Source organism: Charadrius vociferus, unplaced genomic scaffold, assembly GCF_000708025.1.
Source record: "Charadrius vociferus isolate BGI_N301 unplaced genomic scaffold, ASM70802v2 scaffold162, whole genome shotgun sequence".
NCBI classification, from domain to species: domain Eukaryota; kingdom Metazoa; phylum Chordata; class Aves; order Charadriiformes; family Charadriidae; genus Charadrius; species Charadrius vociferus.
In genome coordinates this window covers 263,118-279,123 of record NW_009647236.1, presented here as the reverse complement: position 1 = coordinate 279,123, position 16,006 = coordinate 263,118, and the positions used below count along the sequence as shown (strand labels likewise).

At 38.1% G+C, this 16,006-nt stretch overlaps 1 protein-coding gene across 1 annotated transcript in view; it reads right to left on the bottom strand.

The window, feature by feature from the left end:
• SPAG17 (sperm associated antigen 17) overlaps nt 1-16,006 on the bottom strand; it is a 284,919-nt gene that overhangs the window by 27,628 nt on the left and 241,285 nt on the right. Inside the window, exons 23-29 of the mRNA XM_009879926.1 lie at nt 13,134-13,342; nt 7,994-8,114; nt 6,745-7,124; nt 4,989-5,118; nt 3,167-3,387; nt 2,725-2,869; nt 720-874 (exon numbers count right to left, since the gene is read on the bottom strand). Coding sequence (XP_009878228.1) covers nt 720-874; nt 2,725-2,869; nt 3,167-3,387; nt 4,989-5,118; nt 6,745-7,124; nt 7,994-8,114; nt 13,134-13,342 — 1,361 coding nt within the window. The remainder of the gene's footprint in view (nt 1-719; nt 875-2,724; nt 2,870-3,166; nt 3,388-4,988; nt 5,119-6,744; nt 7,125-7,993; nt 8,115-13,133; nt 13,343-16,006) is intronic.

Genomic DNA, 16,006 nt, shown 5'->3' with positions numbered 1-16,006 from the left:
AGTATCATCATCAAGCTTATTTAATGTACATTGAATTCCTGTGTTTGGATAATTTATAAAAACATTAAAGAGCACTGCCTCTAAAATTGAGCCCTGGGCAATCCCACTGGTGATGGGCTGCCAGCCTGATGTAACCCCATTTACGGTAACTTTTTAAGCCTGACACGTCAGCCAATTGCTCACCCAATGTATTACGTGGACTTGTCTAGCTGTGTGCTGGACATTTTGTGCAGAAGGATACTGTGAGAGACAGTATCAAAAGCTTTGTTAAGATTAAAAAAACCCCCACATCTACTGACTTCCCTTGGTCAACTAGATGGGTTACATTGTCATAAAAGGAAATTAAGTTAGTTAAGCAGGACTTTCTCCTCGTGAACCTGTGCTGGCTATGACCGATGACTGAATTGTCTCTCAAGTGTTTTCCAATATCTCCCAGAATACCCTTCTCCATAATTTTAGCAGGCTGAGTGAGACTGACAGACCTGTAATTACCAGGGTCTTCCTTTTTACCCTTCTCGAAAACTGGGACATTTGCCAGCTTCCAGTCGACTGGGACCTCTACTATCTAAACATTGGCAGAGTATAAAATAGATGAAATCACAGGATTTGTGAAGGCTATAGAGAAGGGAGTTAAAACAGTCAAGCTAAGAGACACTGATGGCAGTGAAGTTGGAACAAAAAGATACATTTCACTGTCACAAACTAAAAATAATTCCCACCTGATATGTTCCCTGTGGCTTTGCTATAATAGATGTCCCATCTCCAAAGATGGTACAACAGGTACCGTCCTCACAATTTGTTGTAACAGTAGCAAATTCAGGATTCTCTACTTGCATACATTTCACCTTCCTTGTGATGGCTTCTGAGGGTTCATCTAAGAATTAATACAGAACAACTAGACATGAACCATGGAAAAGTCTTAGGATTCAATTTGCTTTTTCTCGCATAAAGATGCACCTTTATCTCCTCAGTAAAAGACCCTCAGACTTCATAACACCCTTTCTCACATAATTTTATGTTAGGTAAACAATAAGCAATCTGCAAATTTTTGGACTGTGCACTGAATATAGGAAAATCCAACAACAAAAAGTGTCTGTAACAATCTGTGGCTGATCTAGTTTAGGAGAGTACTCTCTAATTTACCAAGTAGAATACTAACTGTAATGACCTGGATATTTGTAACACGCAAGTTGGACCACTGAAATTTTTTATGCCTGTGATACAAGCTCTAAGATGTGAAGAAATTCCTTTTCAGCATCAGAAATCAGGGAAAACAAATCAAACTGGTATTTTAACCGGGCCATTGCCTTCCCATTTAATAGATAGACCAGTTCAAGGTCATTGCTTTGATTCTTAAAATCCCACAAGGATGTGTTCCATAACCAGAACTTTCTACGTTGCTTGAACACAACAATCCTGACACCCACGCAGTAAATATACACTTCCTGTTAATTACAGAACTTATCCAGCAACTGAACTATGTATACAGAATATACTGCCAGCCAGAAGAAACACAGACAGATGACTATGAGTCTCATTTATTTCAAGCGAATGTAGTTTCCCTTCTACTAGGGGTGGCATTTTCCACAGCTATATTCAATCAAATTTTGAGTACCTTTGAGGCTGGTGAGCCCATGGACTCTCTGGGGAATATAAAGATACCCTGGTCCTTATATGCCTATTCAGTTAAGACTCAAATCAGCTTGCTTGTTGTATCAGGGTAGGTGGAGAGCAGGCAATGAACTTATTAGAACTCAGGCACTGTGGTCTCATGGCGAAGGTGGGTCATGTAAGTATGTACATGAAAAGAAGAAAATTTGCTTGTTTGCTACAATATAATTTTTGCACTGAATACTTGTCCTGGTTTGAGGTAAAACAGGAACAATTTTGTTCAGTAATGTTACTTTTTAGCTAGGCTTCTTCTAACTACTGAAATTAACAGCATGTTGTGCAGACGCTGCTCGCTCTCAGAGTGATAAGACCTATGTTTATAGCTGATGCCCAGGCATGGTATGCAGAGAGGCTCTTGTTTATACTTATTGCCATAACACCCAAGGCCAGATATCTTTGTTATGTGCCCCGTTGGAGGGTCGAAAGCAGAAAAGTGCAGTGGGGTCCCACCTGCGGGGAGGAGTGGGCAGGACAGGTGACCCAAAACTGACCAACAGGGTATTCCATCCCATCTGCCTCATGCTCAGAATAAAAGCTGAGGGATCAAAGGGCCAGCTCTCTCTCTTTTTTTCAATGGCCGACATCTGAGGAGGACTCTGTTCATCTGCCTTTGATCCCGATCCTGAATGCAGATCCAGAATCCAGTTCCCGTCCGTCACTGAGCCCAGTCTGGGACTGCCCCAGTGCCAGGCGGTGTTGTGACTCTCATCCTGGAAGTTTGATACGGTTTTGTATATATTTCATTATTTTCTTTTATTTTATTATTAATATTTCATTAAATTAGTTCCTTCTAAACTCATAAGTCTCTTTTTCCCTCCTCTGCCTCTCTCTTTGAAGACAGGTAGGGGGGGCACATTCTTCGCTCGTCTGGTGGCTGGTTCGGCCTAAACGGTAACAATACTGATGAAAAAAAGACCAAGCAGACAAACTAAGCCGAGGCTGCACTAGTGGATTTGTTATCTAGGCTACTGAGCCTTCTTTAGTATATTTTGACAATTATCATCTGCTTCACAAGATATAGCAGAGATTAGTGCTCCCTTTTTATTTTTTTACCTGTTTCCTCACTATCCTCTGGTACAAAAAGTTCTTCACAGTTTTGATAAAAAGTTGTGATCCTAGTACCATCAGCATGATCTACTACTCTGCTGCCATCCAGCTTCTCAACAATTATCACTTCATCATCTCGTACAGTCATAACCTGAAAGAATGAAGGAATACTCATTTATATTAGTTCTGTGATACTTGTAACAGCAACAACAGTAAAATAAGGCATTATGTATGTACTGAAACTCTGCTGAAGCTAGAGGACTGCAACTTTACTTCAGAGACCAAGGTCTCACATTTTCTTCAAAATCTAAAGCTTTTGTATTAGTAACAGCGTAATAACACAACCTGTAGTATATATGTTCAAAGAACAAATCCTACAAGTTAGATGATGGCAGCCCTGTCTCTTAGCTTAGTAGACATTGCTATGATAACACAGAAATAGTAATACCGTTCCCTCAGCTGGGTCAGTTGCCTGATAGATTAAGAGTGGCTTTAGATCCATTTTCTTTGCTCCCTCAGTGCCCACTTGAATGCCTGATGGAGCTGTTGTTATCCAGGTTCCTGCCTGGTTCTCCTTAGGTTGCTCAGAATTAACCAGACCCTGCACAGTATTTTCAAGCAAGTTGTCCTTATCTGGGTGTGATATGCTGTTTCTGTCACTGCCTTTTCCTGCAGAAACAAAAATTTCTGTATCAGATTTGTTATTCTCTGAGGCAAAAGACAAAATCAATAAAGTGAACAGTTTCTGTGAATACTGATTTTGACAGAATTGAAAGAAGAGCTATTTATCCAGCTGGAGGAAAATTACAAGAGCTGTTACTCAAAGGTGTGTCCTTGAACTAATCTTATTCAATGTGTTCATTAATGACACAGAAAATGTAAGCAGCATGCTAATGACATCTTATTATGACATGACTTTGGAAGGGACTATCAATGCAGAGGAATATCTGAACGGATTACAGAAAAAAAAAGCATCTAAAACTGTCCCACGAGCTTGAAGATTAAAGTAATAGGAATTTGATACAGTCTATACAATGAAATTTAATGCAAAAAGAAATAAAAATAATTTATGCTTCCAACAAGTTTGCAACACTAGAAGAAAAGAAAGACCTGGAGTTATCATCCATACAGAATGACTACAAGTTATCAGTGTGAAAATACAGTGACAAAAAAGGCAAACACAATCCTATGGTGCTGCAGAAGAAAACAGATGGAGATTCCATTGTGAACGGTAATGGAGAGATCTTAATAAGAATGTGATAGAGAACTGTGGTCTCCCATATTCAAGAAAAGGAACTTAGACTAAGTAGAAGCAAAAGACAATAGCATAGACCAGAGAGGAATCTAAAAGTCTTACAGCATATACATCCCAGAAAAAAAAAAAAAAAAAAGCCAGTATAAATTTGTCAAGATTTATAAGCAGTGGAGAGGAAAGGTGGGGGGGAAAAAACTGTTCATAAATAAAGGATAAGGAATAAAGGATATACACTGGCCACAGATACTGAGACTGAAAAGTAGAAGATGGTTTGTTAGAGAAGTTCTCAAGCATCCTTCCAGTTACCCTAAGGAGTATCCTAAGAACACGGACTCGATTTGATGACTTGAAAGTCTCTTTTTGAGATGCTTTTCTCTTTGGCAGCAATTTTTATTCACATATTTCCAATAAATCATACGTTAATATTATGAAAGCTCATAATTATTCTTAGCACTAAGGAGCACTGACTGATCTCAGACTACACTCTGAGGTATGAAGTAAACTTTTATGTGGTTCTTTCTCTGCCAAACAAAATAATGTAAGAATGGTTATACTGGGACAGACCACAAGTCCATACAACTCAATTAATAATGACCGATAGTAGGTGCCTTGGAATACATAAAATGAGAAAGAAAAATATAGTAAGTTCTCTGCGACAGAAACATTTCTCAATACCAAGACTAAAAACTGTGTAAGGCATAAGTGAGGATTTGACACAACTGTAGTTACAAGGATTTCTTTTAAAATGCTTTGTGTTGAATCACTATGCTACCTATGTAGTTCTTACACACCCTATTAGAGTCCTAGCATGTTAGAAGAAAAAGAAATCTGGAGTAGGAGAGAAATTATTTGATATGAAGTTATGATATGAAGATGTGAGCAGTGTGCAGCAGCTGAGTACAAATAAAATTGCATTTTCACACTGGCAGAATGTTCAGACTAAAGAAATATGCCCTTTATTAGGTATAATCAGACCTGCTAACTTTAAACCTGTCAAAAACACTGGAAATGTTACCTTTCTTAGTGCTGGTCTCAGGTGCAGGTTCTAATTCTGGTAACGTTTGCATGTTATCTGGAATTGTAGGTGGTGGCAGAACAGGGCCAGAATCAGGACTTCTACTCACTGTGCCATCAGCAAACAGAATCTACAGCAATCAAGGACATACTAGAGGTTAAAATAATTTCAAGCACCAATAGAAAGTCTCAAAATAATGTGTCAGAAATGCAATAGTCACTAAAATATTGTACGTGATGGAGGGAAAAAAGTAAAAGACTCTCATAACAAATACAAGAAATAAAGAAGCTATCTCAAAAAGAAAGGACTGCTAATTGCTGCAGTTCACATATATCATTAAAGAGGATGCTATTTAGTAACAAACAAGGATTATAAAAGCAAACAGTAAAGATTATTCTTTGACTTTTTTAAGTGGTTAAAGGTTGATAACTTCTTTTTCTTGTAGCAGTGGTAATGCATCTGTATTGCCATATTGAATGGTGTTCAGGTATTACACATGTCTAGGATTGCTGTTAATTTTTTAGCCATCGAGACAGCTAACAAAAAGAAGTCATGGTTATTTATCTTACTATAGCTGGTTTCTGGGATCTATTGTCCATTACACTCAACTCTTGATAGGCATGTTCCCTGTGTGGCAGGGAACAATCATCCCTGAATTCATTTACAAATACAGTACAGAAATTCTAGGGAGAAGATGTACAATGTGGAAAACAAATGGACAACATACAGAAACATCTCAAGAGTTACAGTTACAATAAAGTAATTAATTATTTCTTCTTTTTTGAATGCTTATCTATATGCAATACATTCTTGATGAGTCACAAACATTAAGTTAATATAAAGAAGGACGCACTCATAATCTGCTTATACAAAGACTATGGTACAATCATGCTAGGCACATAACGTGTATGTTCTTCTGTCAGGAGACAGGATGATGAGAATATATAGACATGCAGCAGCTAGCTTCTTTCCATACTTCTGAAATGGGTATGTTTCTCAGATATTGTGGCTAAATGGCTTAAAATTTAATGTAATGAATGAATGTAAAGAACTTGTACTAGGAGTTGTGGTCTACTTAGAAAAAAAACTTAAGGAAATAAGCAATTATTTTGACAGTTTCTGAGTCAAAACAGATGACTCCTCTTTTAATCTGTTTGCTAACTATACATAGAAACTTAGACTTTAAAAAGAGAATTCCTTGTAGATTGATTACAGTATCTGCAAAGATGATATCTAGCCTATAGTGTCTAAAAGAAACCAGAATTCTGGGCAACCTTAATAGGTGTAAACAAAGAAGGTGCTTAAGAATATAAAGTCTTTTTGATGAAAATTTAGGATACCTAAAAGTGTCTGCAGGACTGAAGAACAGTTCAGGTCTTTTCTGGATCCCATATGACTGTTTAGATGACTGAAAAAATATATGGATACTTCTGTGTTGCAAAAAAATACCCAAAGCACAACTAATACATACTTCAGATGTTTAAGTCCAGGAATGTAGTTCTCAAAACCATATTCAACTATTTCCTAATGCCAAATTGCCTAAAATCTTCACATGACTAAAATTTTCATCATTAAAGCTCCCTATGTGCCTTAAGTTCTGACTCTGAACAAAGCATTTTAGTCTTGACATGGCTACATAACTCAGTGGTTACTTAAATCCTTCATCTACAAACTGGACAATTCTCTTGGTTGACAAGCACAAGTTCACAGGTAATCACACATGCAGGCTGCTTTCAATGAATTCTACTAAACATACCTGGGTAGATCCATCCATCATGTACTTTATGACAGTTCCTTGACTGGTGATCACTCTTGACACCTCTTGTTCTGCTTGCCTTGCCACAGATGTATACAGACGAGCGTTCTTTACCTTCTGGGGATAACTCTGCCTAACCAGAATTTCCAGAGTAGGCTGCTTGGCCTGCTCTCTTTTGGTGTCTTCGTGCTTTATTTCACTTTCTGTAACCTCATGTTCCTTCTCTCCACTTTCCGTAACCTCTTCATCCTTTGCTTCATTTGCTTTGGCCTCACCTTTCTCAACTTCCTCTTCCTTGGCTTCATCTGCTTTGGCCTCACTTTTCACTTTCTCAGCCACCTCCTTCTCAGCTTCAGCTGTAATGGCTTCACCTTTCAAATCTGAAAACAAATTCTGAATTACTTAATACTCTGTAGCACACATTCAAACAGCGCTAAACACCCAGCATCATGCTGTCTACAGAAGGTATGCAACTTAGGGTGAGTAAGACTAAGCCTCCTTGGATTCCTCTCTAATCCATAGAGTAAGGGACAGACTGTTTTTCAGAGAACAATTCAAAGCAGTCATCTGCTCAGAAACTCTGCATTCTCCTGTGGAGGTGTCTGTCTTTCCAAATGAAAATAAGGGAAATATGAAGACGGATTTATTATGGATGCTGAACTTTTAGAACACTGACATTAGATGAGAGGAATTTTCTAACTGCCCATAAAGGTGCAAAAAGTTATTGAATTTTACCAAGTTTGAATTTGTATAGAAACTGAAGTTAGATATTTTGTCTACTTGAACAAATAAGGTTTTTATATTAAATTATGGCAGTGTGTTGAGTGTGCTAATGAGTATAATTATGGTAGTTGTGTCAAGAACCTATGTGCATGTGTCCGTAATTGCTCTGTTCACCTCAACTCAGGTGGGACCTCATCACAGTAGGTTGGACCAGATGATCTTTCAAGGTCCATTCCAACCTGGGCTGTTCAATGATTCTATGACTTTGATATAAAAAGGAAAGAGATGTCTGAGAAGGAAAGAGAAGTCCAACAACTTGCAATTCTAGATTTTTACATTTGTTTTAATTAAACCACATTATTTATGTTGCAAATACTATTGATTAGCCATTATGACAGACCTAGAAATCTGAGACATTAAAAAAATTCATGTTGTTACATCTAAACCCATCAAGGCAGAAATAATTTTCTTCTATAATTTTAACTTCTTTTAAATTCCTTACTTTGCAGTGGCTCAGAAAACTAACCTCCAAAACTTTCACCAAGGAAAGTTAATACTAGTCCATTGGGACAGGAGACATTCAAACTTTGGAAAGCAGGAACATTTGACATCACTTGTGTTCGGGAAGCTGATTCTTTCATTTCCATCTACAGAATGAAACATGAATTAGTTTTATTCCACATTTTAGAAGAATAAAGAAAAAAAAAAACCAGACCACAGATTTCAATTGTAACAAAACATTTAAAAAAGCCAAAGTGCTTTCTACCACACATTTTTAATATTTTGAGAGTTTATTGATTCTGAAATGGAAATATTAGCTTATTTTCTTTGATTATGCCATCTTCTTTCATGCCTCTGTACTAACCCTTGAAGAACAACCCCTCCTTACTTTATTCATTTTGCTGAGTCATTTTGCTATCTTGCGTACAGTGTCAAGATGAGATGACAATAAATGGATAACGTGAAGAAGAGGAGCATGAAATAATTCTTGAAGTTGCACATTAATTATTTTACCTATAACCAATTAAAGAGCACAAAAGATAAGTAGAGCAGTACTTCCAATCTGCTGCAAATATAGCACTGACTTGAGAAGGGGACAGGAAGGAATATTTGGCAGTCAAAACGTGTAATCGTCTTTGCACTGTTCTGTAGTGGAAATTATTCTGATGACTAGAAATGATGAGGTTGACCTAAGGAATATCTGAAGACCCTGGAACATTTGGAAAAAATATAACAATGGACCTTTTGATGTCATCCCAAAAAACCCTATGTGACAATGAACTACACTATGCCAGTAGTCATAAGATGAAAACAGCTTTGGGTTGTAGACAGAGGTAACAGATAGAACTTGTCCTGGTATTACCCCATATTCTTGATTTTTAGGAATAGAAATATAGGGGAAAAATGGTAGATATTTGCCACCTGTTTTTCAGCATAAAGGATGCTGTACATTTTATGGTTACTTTACATAATATCACTTGGTAATTAAGGCTACTCTCAATACCCTAAGATCGTAGTCACAGGGTCATGGGGTAGAAGTCACAGAATAGGGCAGAAGTAACCCTCAGGTGTCATCTACTTCTCCCTGTCTAATGGTAAAAAAAATAATCAATTATACCTCTATCATTAGAGAAAACTGTTAATATAACCTATTCTAAAAATTTCCAGGACTGGAGGTTTCCTGGCAAACTATTCCAGTGCTTTACCATGATTAACCTTACTGACATTTTCCTATTGTTTAGCCTGAATCTCTCTTGCAAAAAATTACTTTCTTTCTGATTATTTCTTCTGATTATATGGGCTAGCTTAAGAGATGATGGTGTCGCTTTAGCTCTTTATGGAAGGCTTTTCTGTCTCTCAGTTCTAGATCAAACCAACCCAAGCCAATTCTTTTAATCTTTCCCCACCGGTGAAGCTTTCTAGACTGCTGATCTTTCTTGGTGCTTTCCTTAAAACTCTCCAGCATGGCCCATATTTTTCTTGCAGTGCAGTATCCATAACTGGACATGATACTTCAACTGAGGCCCTACCAGCCCTGAAAGGAAAATCACTTCACATATCTAGCAGGCTATACTCCTGTTTATTTACCTCAATGTGGTCTTTGCCCGTCTCACAGCAAGATGGCATTGTTGACTTATGTATAGCTTGTGATCCATTGCAACTCTCAGACCTTTCTCTGTCGAACTGTTATTGATAGAACTGCTACCTATTCTGTAGATATATATTGATTATTTATATGTAATTGTTTAACCTAGCACTCATTCTTACTGAATTGCATCCTATTTTACAGACCACGTTCATGTGAATTTGTCAAGTTTGCTTCCAATTCTGATCCTGTCCTCCAAAACACTTGCACACTCACAGGCAGGTGCTGTATGCACTACTATGGATACTCTCTGCCCAAAGACATTCTAAACCAAAGAGTAAAAAGCCTTCTCAGAGGAAGAGGAGGAACTTAGATGTCCTCCTGACAGAATTTCAATGGCCGAGGCCAATGGCACGAGATTCAGCAAGGCCAAGTGCCAGGTCCTGCACGGGGGTCACAACAGCCCCATGCAGTGCTACAGGCTTGGGGATGTGTGGCTGGAAAGCTGGCTGGTGGAAAAGGACCTGGGAGTGTTGGTTGACAGCTGCCTGAATATGAGCCAGTAGTGTGCCCAGGTGGCCAAGGCAGCCAACAGCATCCTGGCCTCTATCAGGAAAAGTGTGGCGAGCAAGACTAGGGAAGTGATTGTTCCTCTGTACTTGGCACTGGTGAGGCCCGACCTTGAGTACTGTGTTCAGTTTTGGGCCTCTCACTACAAGAAAGACCTTGAGGTGCTGGAGTGTGATCAGAGAAGGGCAATGGAGCTGGTGAAGGGTCTAGAGCAGAAGTCTTATGAGGAGCAGCGGAGGGAACTGGGGTTGTTTAGTCTGGAGAAAAGGAGACTGAGGAGAAACCTTATTGCTTTCTACAACTACCTGAAAGGAGGTTGTAGGGAGGTGGGGATTGGTCCCTTCTCCCAAGTAACAAGCGATAGGACAACAGGAAATGACCTCAAGTTGCACCAGGGGAGGTTTAGGATGGATATTAGGAAAAACTTCCTCACCGAAGGTGTTATCAAACATTGGAAAAACCAAGTGGTGGAATCTCCATGCCTGGAGGTATTGAAAGGACAGGTAGACGTGGTGCTGAGGTACATGGTTTAGTGGTGGTTTTTGGCAGTGTTAGGTTGATGGTTAGACTTGATGATCTTAAAGGTCCCTTCCAACCTCAACGATTCTATGATTTATTTGTATAGGTTTCATTTGTGCCACACAATTACTCTATGTTATGGTGAGTGCTGTTTGCTAACTCCCTACACCACTTTCCATGCTCCTGCTCTTTAAATACCTAGCTAAACTTGTTGAAATTGGGTCAGCAGGACTTTTTGTGGATATGGACAGAATCCATGCTGAAACAAGAGCCACAGCATTACTTCATCCACTAGATACCATGGAAGCAGCATAAGTGCGTTGTGTTTAGAGTGCCTTCCAAGGCTATTCTTACAGCTCTCAGTATGGGCTCATTCTTGTCTTTCTTATTACTGTCTCCTCTCATTTGCTTTGTAATGGAAGCTATCTTCTGTTTCTAATAAACCTGTACTTCATATAACCCTTCATTTCCATATTGCCCATTCTACCGCTTTGAACAGTTCAGCCCAGCTGTGACAACAGAATTATGATCTCCATTCAACCTCCCTTGCAAAGGGAGACGAGAAGAGAACTCATAAGCTTCTCATGAGGCCATAGCACAGATTTTGAGAGAAGTGGCCAAAAGTAATCAGAGTAGACAAAAGAACAGTTTTCCAAGACATAGTTCTGAAAAAGAAACTTTCATATCTTTAGACCAGAAGGTGGTTAACCTTTTCAGTGCAGTGCCCTAGAAAATGGTAACAAGAACTGAAGCAGAGTTTCATGAAATGCCTCTGGAATTGGAAGCCACCACAGTTGGATGAACTACTGTTTATTTTCCATGGAGAAATTCTGAGGAACAGGACAAAAGAGAAAACAGTGCAAGAAAAGATGGCAGACTTGGTGCCACTCATGTTCTTACATATGACCCACCAGCCTATGGAAGAACCAGAACATAACAGGGAGAAATGACTGGGTTAATGGAAAATAATTGGTCACGAAAAGTATTATATGCAGTAGTCTGGACTTAAATTTGGCTCAGGATGAGAACCAGCACATTCTATTAGCAGTTCTTTCTGTATCATTTCAGCCATACTTGATTAAAGATGGAACCAAGCAGTGGGGGAAATTAAAACACACCCTTATATGTTTTAAATATTTTTGCAGTCTGTAAAGATACTAGTCTGGAAAGATATTAAGAACCACATTTAACAAGCACATTATCTAGAAATGCTACTCTCTTGTAACTTGATTATGTTAAAAGGGTAGCTTTTTATCATAACTATCATTAAATACTTATCCCAGATAGTATATTTTAGAACATATTCTTACATGAAACTGTTTATGAAACTCATTGCTTTGTGTTCTGATTATGCCTATTTTCAGAAAACTGTCCTTTCCTAAACTGAAGGTGGTAACTAAATTGGTTCTCAATACTATCCATGTTCAATTCTGCCCTTCTCTCGGAGTTTGTTTTGTATTTTAATTGTCTCCATTTCTGGAACCACCACTGGTTGGAGAAGACAGTGTCAAAAAAGAAAAGAGGTTAAATAATCTCAAACAGAAAACTCCTGCACCCTCTTCCACCATCCCGCTAATATCTCCTCCCATATCTCCTTGAGAACTTCTCATGTAACCTATCCTCCGGCTGCTATGTGAAATCACTGGACCAAACAAACCTCTTGTGGTTGCCTACAATATTCTGCCAATTGTTAGCTAATGACCTGAAATAATCTAGGTTAGAAATTTTGCAGATGGGAACTGTGACCCATTTCTAAACTGATATGCCCCCCACCACTCACATTCCTTAATGCCAAAAGGCTTCTCATTGAGGTCTGTAGAAGATGTTCAGGATTAAATGCTGTGCATTTCTGAGGTACATGGTCCTGTAATTACTGTATTACCCTGTGCTAAGTATTCCATAACAGAAATTCAGAATATGCTTTTGAAATGTCATCCATTCTTTCCAAACACCTGTCCCGTGAGAGACGTACTTCAAGTTACAGGCTAAAGTAACTTCCTCAAGTTGCTGGTCCCTGGCTTGTGATTAGCTGGAAAGACCAAATTGCAGAGCAAGCTTTTGCAAAACTGTCTCCACTAATTTACTGGTTGGTTAGACTTTCCAATACAGGTTTTGGAAAGCACTGAACAGTTCTCCTACTTGGTCAAACTAAAAACTAATTTCTAGAGCAGTTCTAGTCACTGAGACATTAATAATATAACAGGTGTAACTGTAAAGCCAAAATTGGCAAAAGTAGGTGGACCATGGAAGATACACTGCTCTACATCATAAAGTCGTAAAGGCTAGCTTCATTAGCAACTGACAATATGTACATCTGAGAACAACTGGCAGAATAAAATATATCCTTAGAAGCACTATAAATTGTTAGGATTTTATTAAGACACAGCTCAAAGCCCTCTGAGAAAAACATGCTTCTGCTACATAAGTTTATGCATTTGGATTTTTTGTTCGTTTCTTTTCTGTGTTCATTGGATAATGTCTGTTCTCTCACCTTTTCTTGTTCTTGCTTTACCGTGTCATCAGATGGTGGAGGGCCTATTTTGCTACGGCTTGCTTTTGCAGATGGCAGAGATTTTCCTGATTTTTGTTTGACAGACTTATCTTTTTTTCCTGAAGCTGATGTAACAGGAGAAATTATGGTTGGAACATGAACAGAAGGGATGTTCAGAATTTTTGCTAAGACAGGATCTGTTTTATCATCTAAGGAAGGGAAAAACAATATTTTAATGCAATTAAGTTTCATAAATGTACATGGTCACTTTTTTTTTTTAACAAGATTTTGTACACTAAGTTTTACCTTTGAAATAACAGCCTCGGTGGGGGTGTTTAATATTTCAGATAGAGGGACTGTACATATGAAATTATTTATAAAAATCTTTTCATAGGCTGACTACTCATCAGCCTAAAAAGCATCTTGAAACCATTGTTTCCCACAGGTCATCACCTGCCTCTCAAAAATAGAAAATACAATTTTTTAAAATTCTCTTTTACCTCCAGAATACCCAGATAGGTTGAGACATTTTGAGCCTAGTATCCAGGAAATGATCCCTGTTGTTATGCTTTATCATGGGCTGATCCAGCATGGACCGACCCTAGCAGTTTTGCACTACATAGCTCTATTTTGCTATAATGATTCAGAAAGATTCTGATGATCTAGACTTGCTAAGACTCTCCCAATTCTTAAATGCCAAGCATTAGGGCAACCTGCAAAGCATGTTAACTGGAAGTAATGATGTTGCCTTCTTGAAAATAAAATTAATACAAACTAAGATTTTCTGTAAAACATTTTTGTTTCAATGAACTGACACTTCTCTTCATTCAGAAAACCCCAGAGGCTCTAACCTTAATGCTTTTTTGAAAGATTTTTTTAAAAATCATCTTCTCTTGCTTGAAGGCAGCCTAAGTCCCAAACCTAAAACCCATGAAGCATCTTGCTTCCCATCCAATGTAGGCAATCGAATTCTTGTTTGTATTGGAGAATTTGTTACCCCAGATGGAGCAACTTATTATCCACATCTTTATGACACCCATATACATAAGAACTGAAAGCACCAATGAGCAAAATATGATGATCTCAGAAGCCATCTTTTGAAAACCTTTTTAAAATAAATACAGCAAGCTTGATTTGCATAGTAGTTTCTACAAAATATGAAGTTTAACAAGTCAGTAATTTCAAGAATGTCTTTAGGAAGACTTCCAAAAATACTTTTTTTTTTTTTAAATTACATTGTAATTCTGCTTCTTCCAATGAACAATATTATTTAATGTGAAAACCGACGCATCAGGCAAAGAACAGTTAAATAACTCATTGACAAATTGGAAGTCAAATCACATTCAGACGAAGAAGGAAATAAATGCATCTGGAAGCTTGCTAATAGAACCATTCTGGTGTGAGATTATAGCATTTTCAGTAATGCGGATAAAGTGTTATTATATTTTTGGCTGAAAAAGAGAAAAGGTAGGCCTAAGTACTACTATGTCCACTGTTTCCAGAAAAGTTTTGGCATAGAGGGTTTTAGCTCTGCAAATAAGAAAATGCAGAGGCCACCTTAAAAACAAAGTTCTAAACTACTAGAAAGGCTCCCTGCATATTCATTTGCCTTATGGATGATTCTGGATTGATGGAAACTGCAAAGGTGAACCAAAATTTAAGAATCTAACGCTAGAAGAAACTATTAGATTGTCTGGTGATAAAGTCCTATCTAGGAGTCCATGGATAAAAAGCCTTCCACCTCAGTTTTTAAGCCTTCAATCTCAGTTTTTGTCTTGGTGCCAGCATTAGGGAAGTGCACAGATACCTGCATATATCCATGGCTTTTAGCCTCAAAGGGAAATTTAGATCACCACAAAGATTTTTGAAATCCTCATTTTCATTAGTTGATGCATGCCTGATGCATGATAATCTGATGCTTTGTTAGGTGGCTCTGCTTTCATGTACTGAAATGTATGCTGCCTGGCTTTTACAGCTTATTGGAAGTCTGAAGAAATGCGAACAAATCTGTTTTATTTGTAATATACTAGAGATAAATTCTCAGCTAATAATATAAAATAGGAAAATTTAAAATTCTCCATAGGGTCCATTCTGATACACATTTATTAGACAGCATGGCCATGGAATAAACAAGTATTACTCATCTCCAGGTGGATGGTGAGAAGAAACAGCTGACTAATAAACAGAGAAGTAGGATAGACAGAATGAAGGATTCTGAGGCAACTGTCCAATAAAATCATTAGTGACTGTAATCCATCTTGTCAGGTGAGTACAAATATCCATGCGAACACTGCAAACTGCATATAAGCAAGTTCTTACATATAGTGAGAGTAGCTATTCTTCCCAGTTACCCACACTGTGAAGTGGAGCACGCTTAGCTTCAGATGACACTACTTTCTGAGTGCTGAATTTAGGAATAGAAGCTTTTATAGGTGCTTGACCCCTTAAGAAATTTCACCTACCACTTTACTCTGTTTGCCTTGAAAAATGACAACACAGTGTCTGAGGGTAACAGTGAGAAAGAGTGGACTGTTGACTGAAGGAAAGTGTCTTTAGAAATCTTGAGAGAGAGGTGAAATTCCAGAAGACTGTCAGATTAAGGAAAGTTTCCTTCCTCTCGCACACACATACAGATCTCTAGCACTTGGAGTTGTACTCTCATGATTTCATCAAGGCACAAAGCACAGGTGCAAAGGTTCTATAATAGCCAGAGGCGAAAGTCCCGCACATGCTCAAGCAGTGCCAGGTTCACAAAGGGATGAGGGGCTTACTTCTAAGTCTGGTTGTAAGGCAGTTTGAAGTTAGATTTTGGTCACGCTAGAGGAAACAAATAATAATTCAAAACTTAAACAACTACTAACATTTAACCAAGG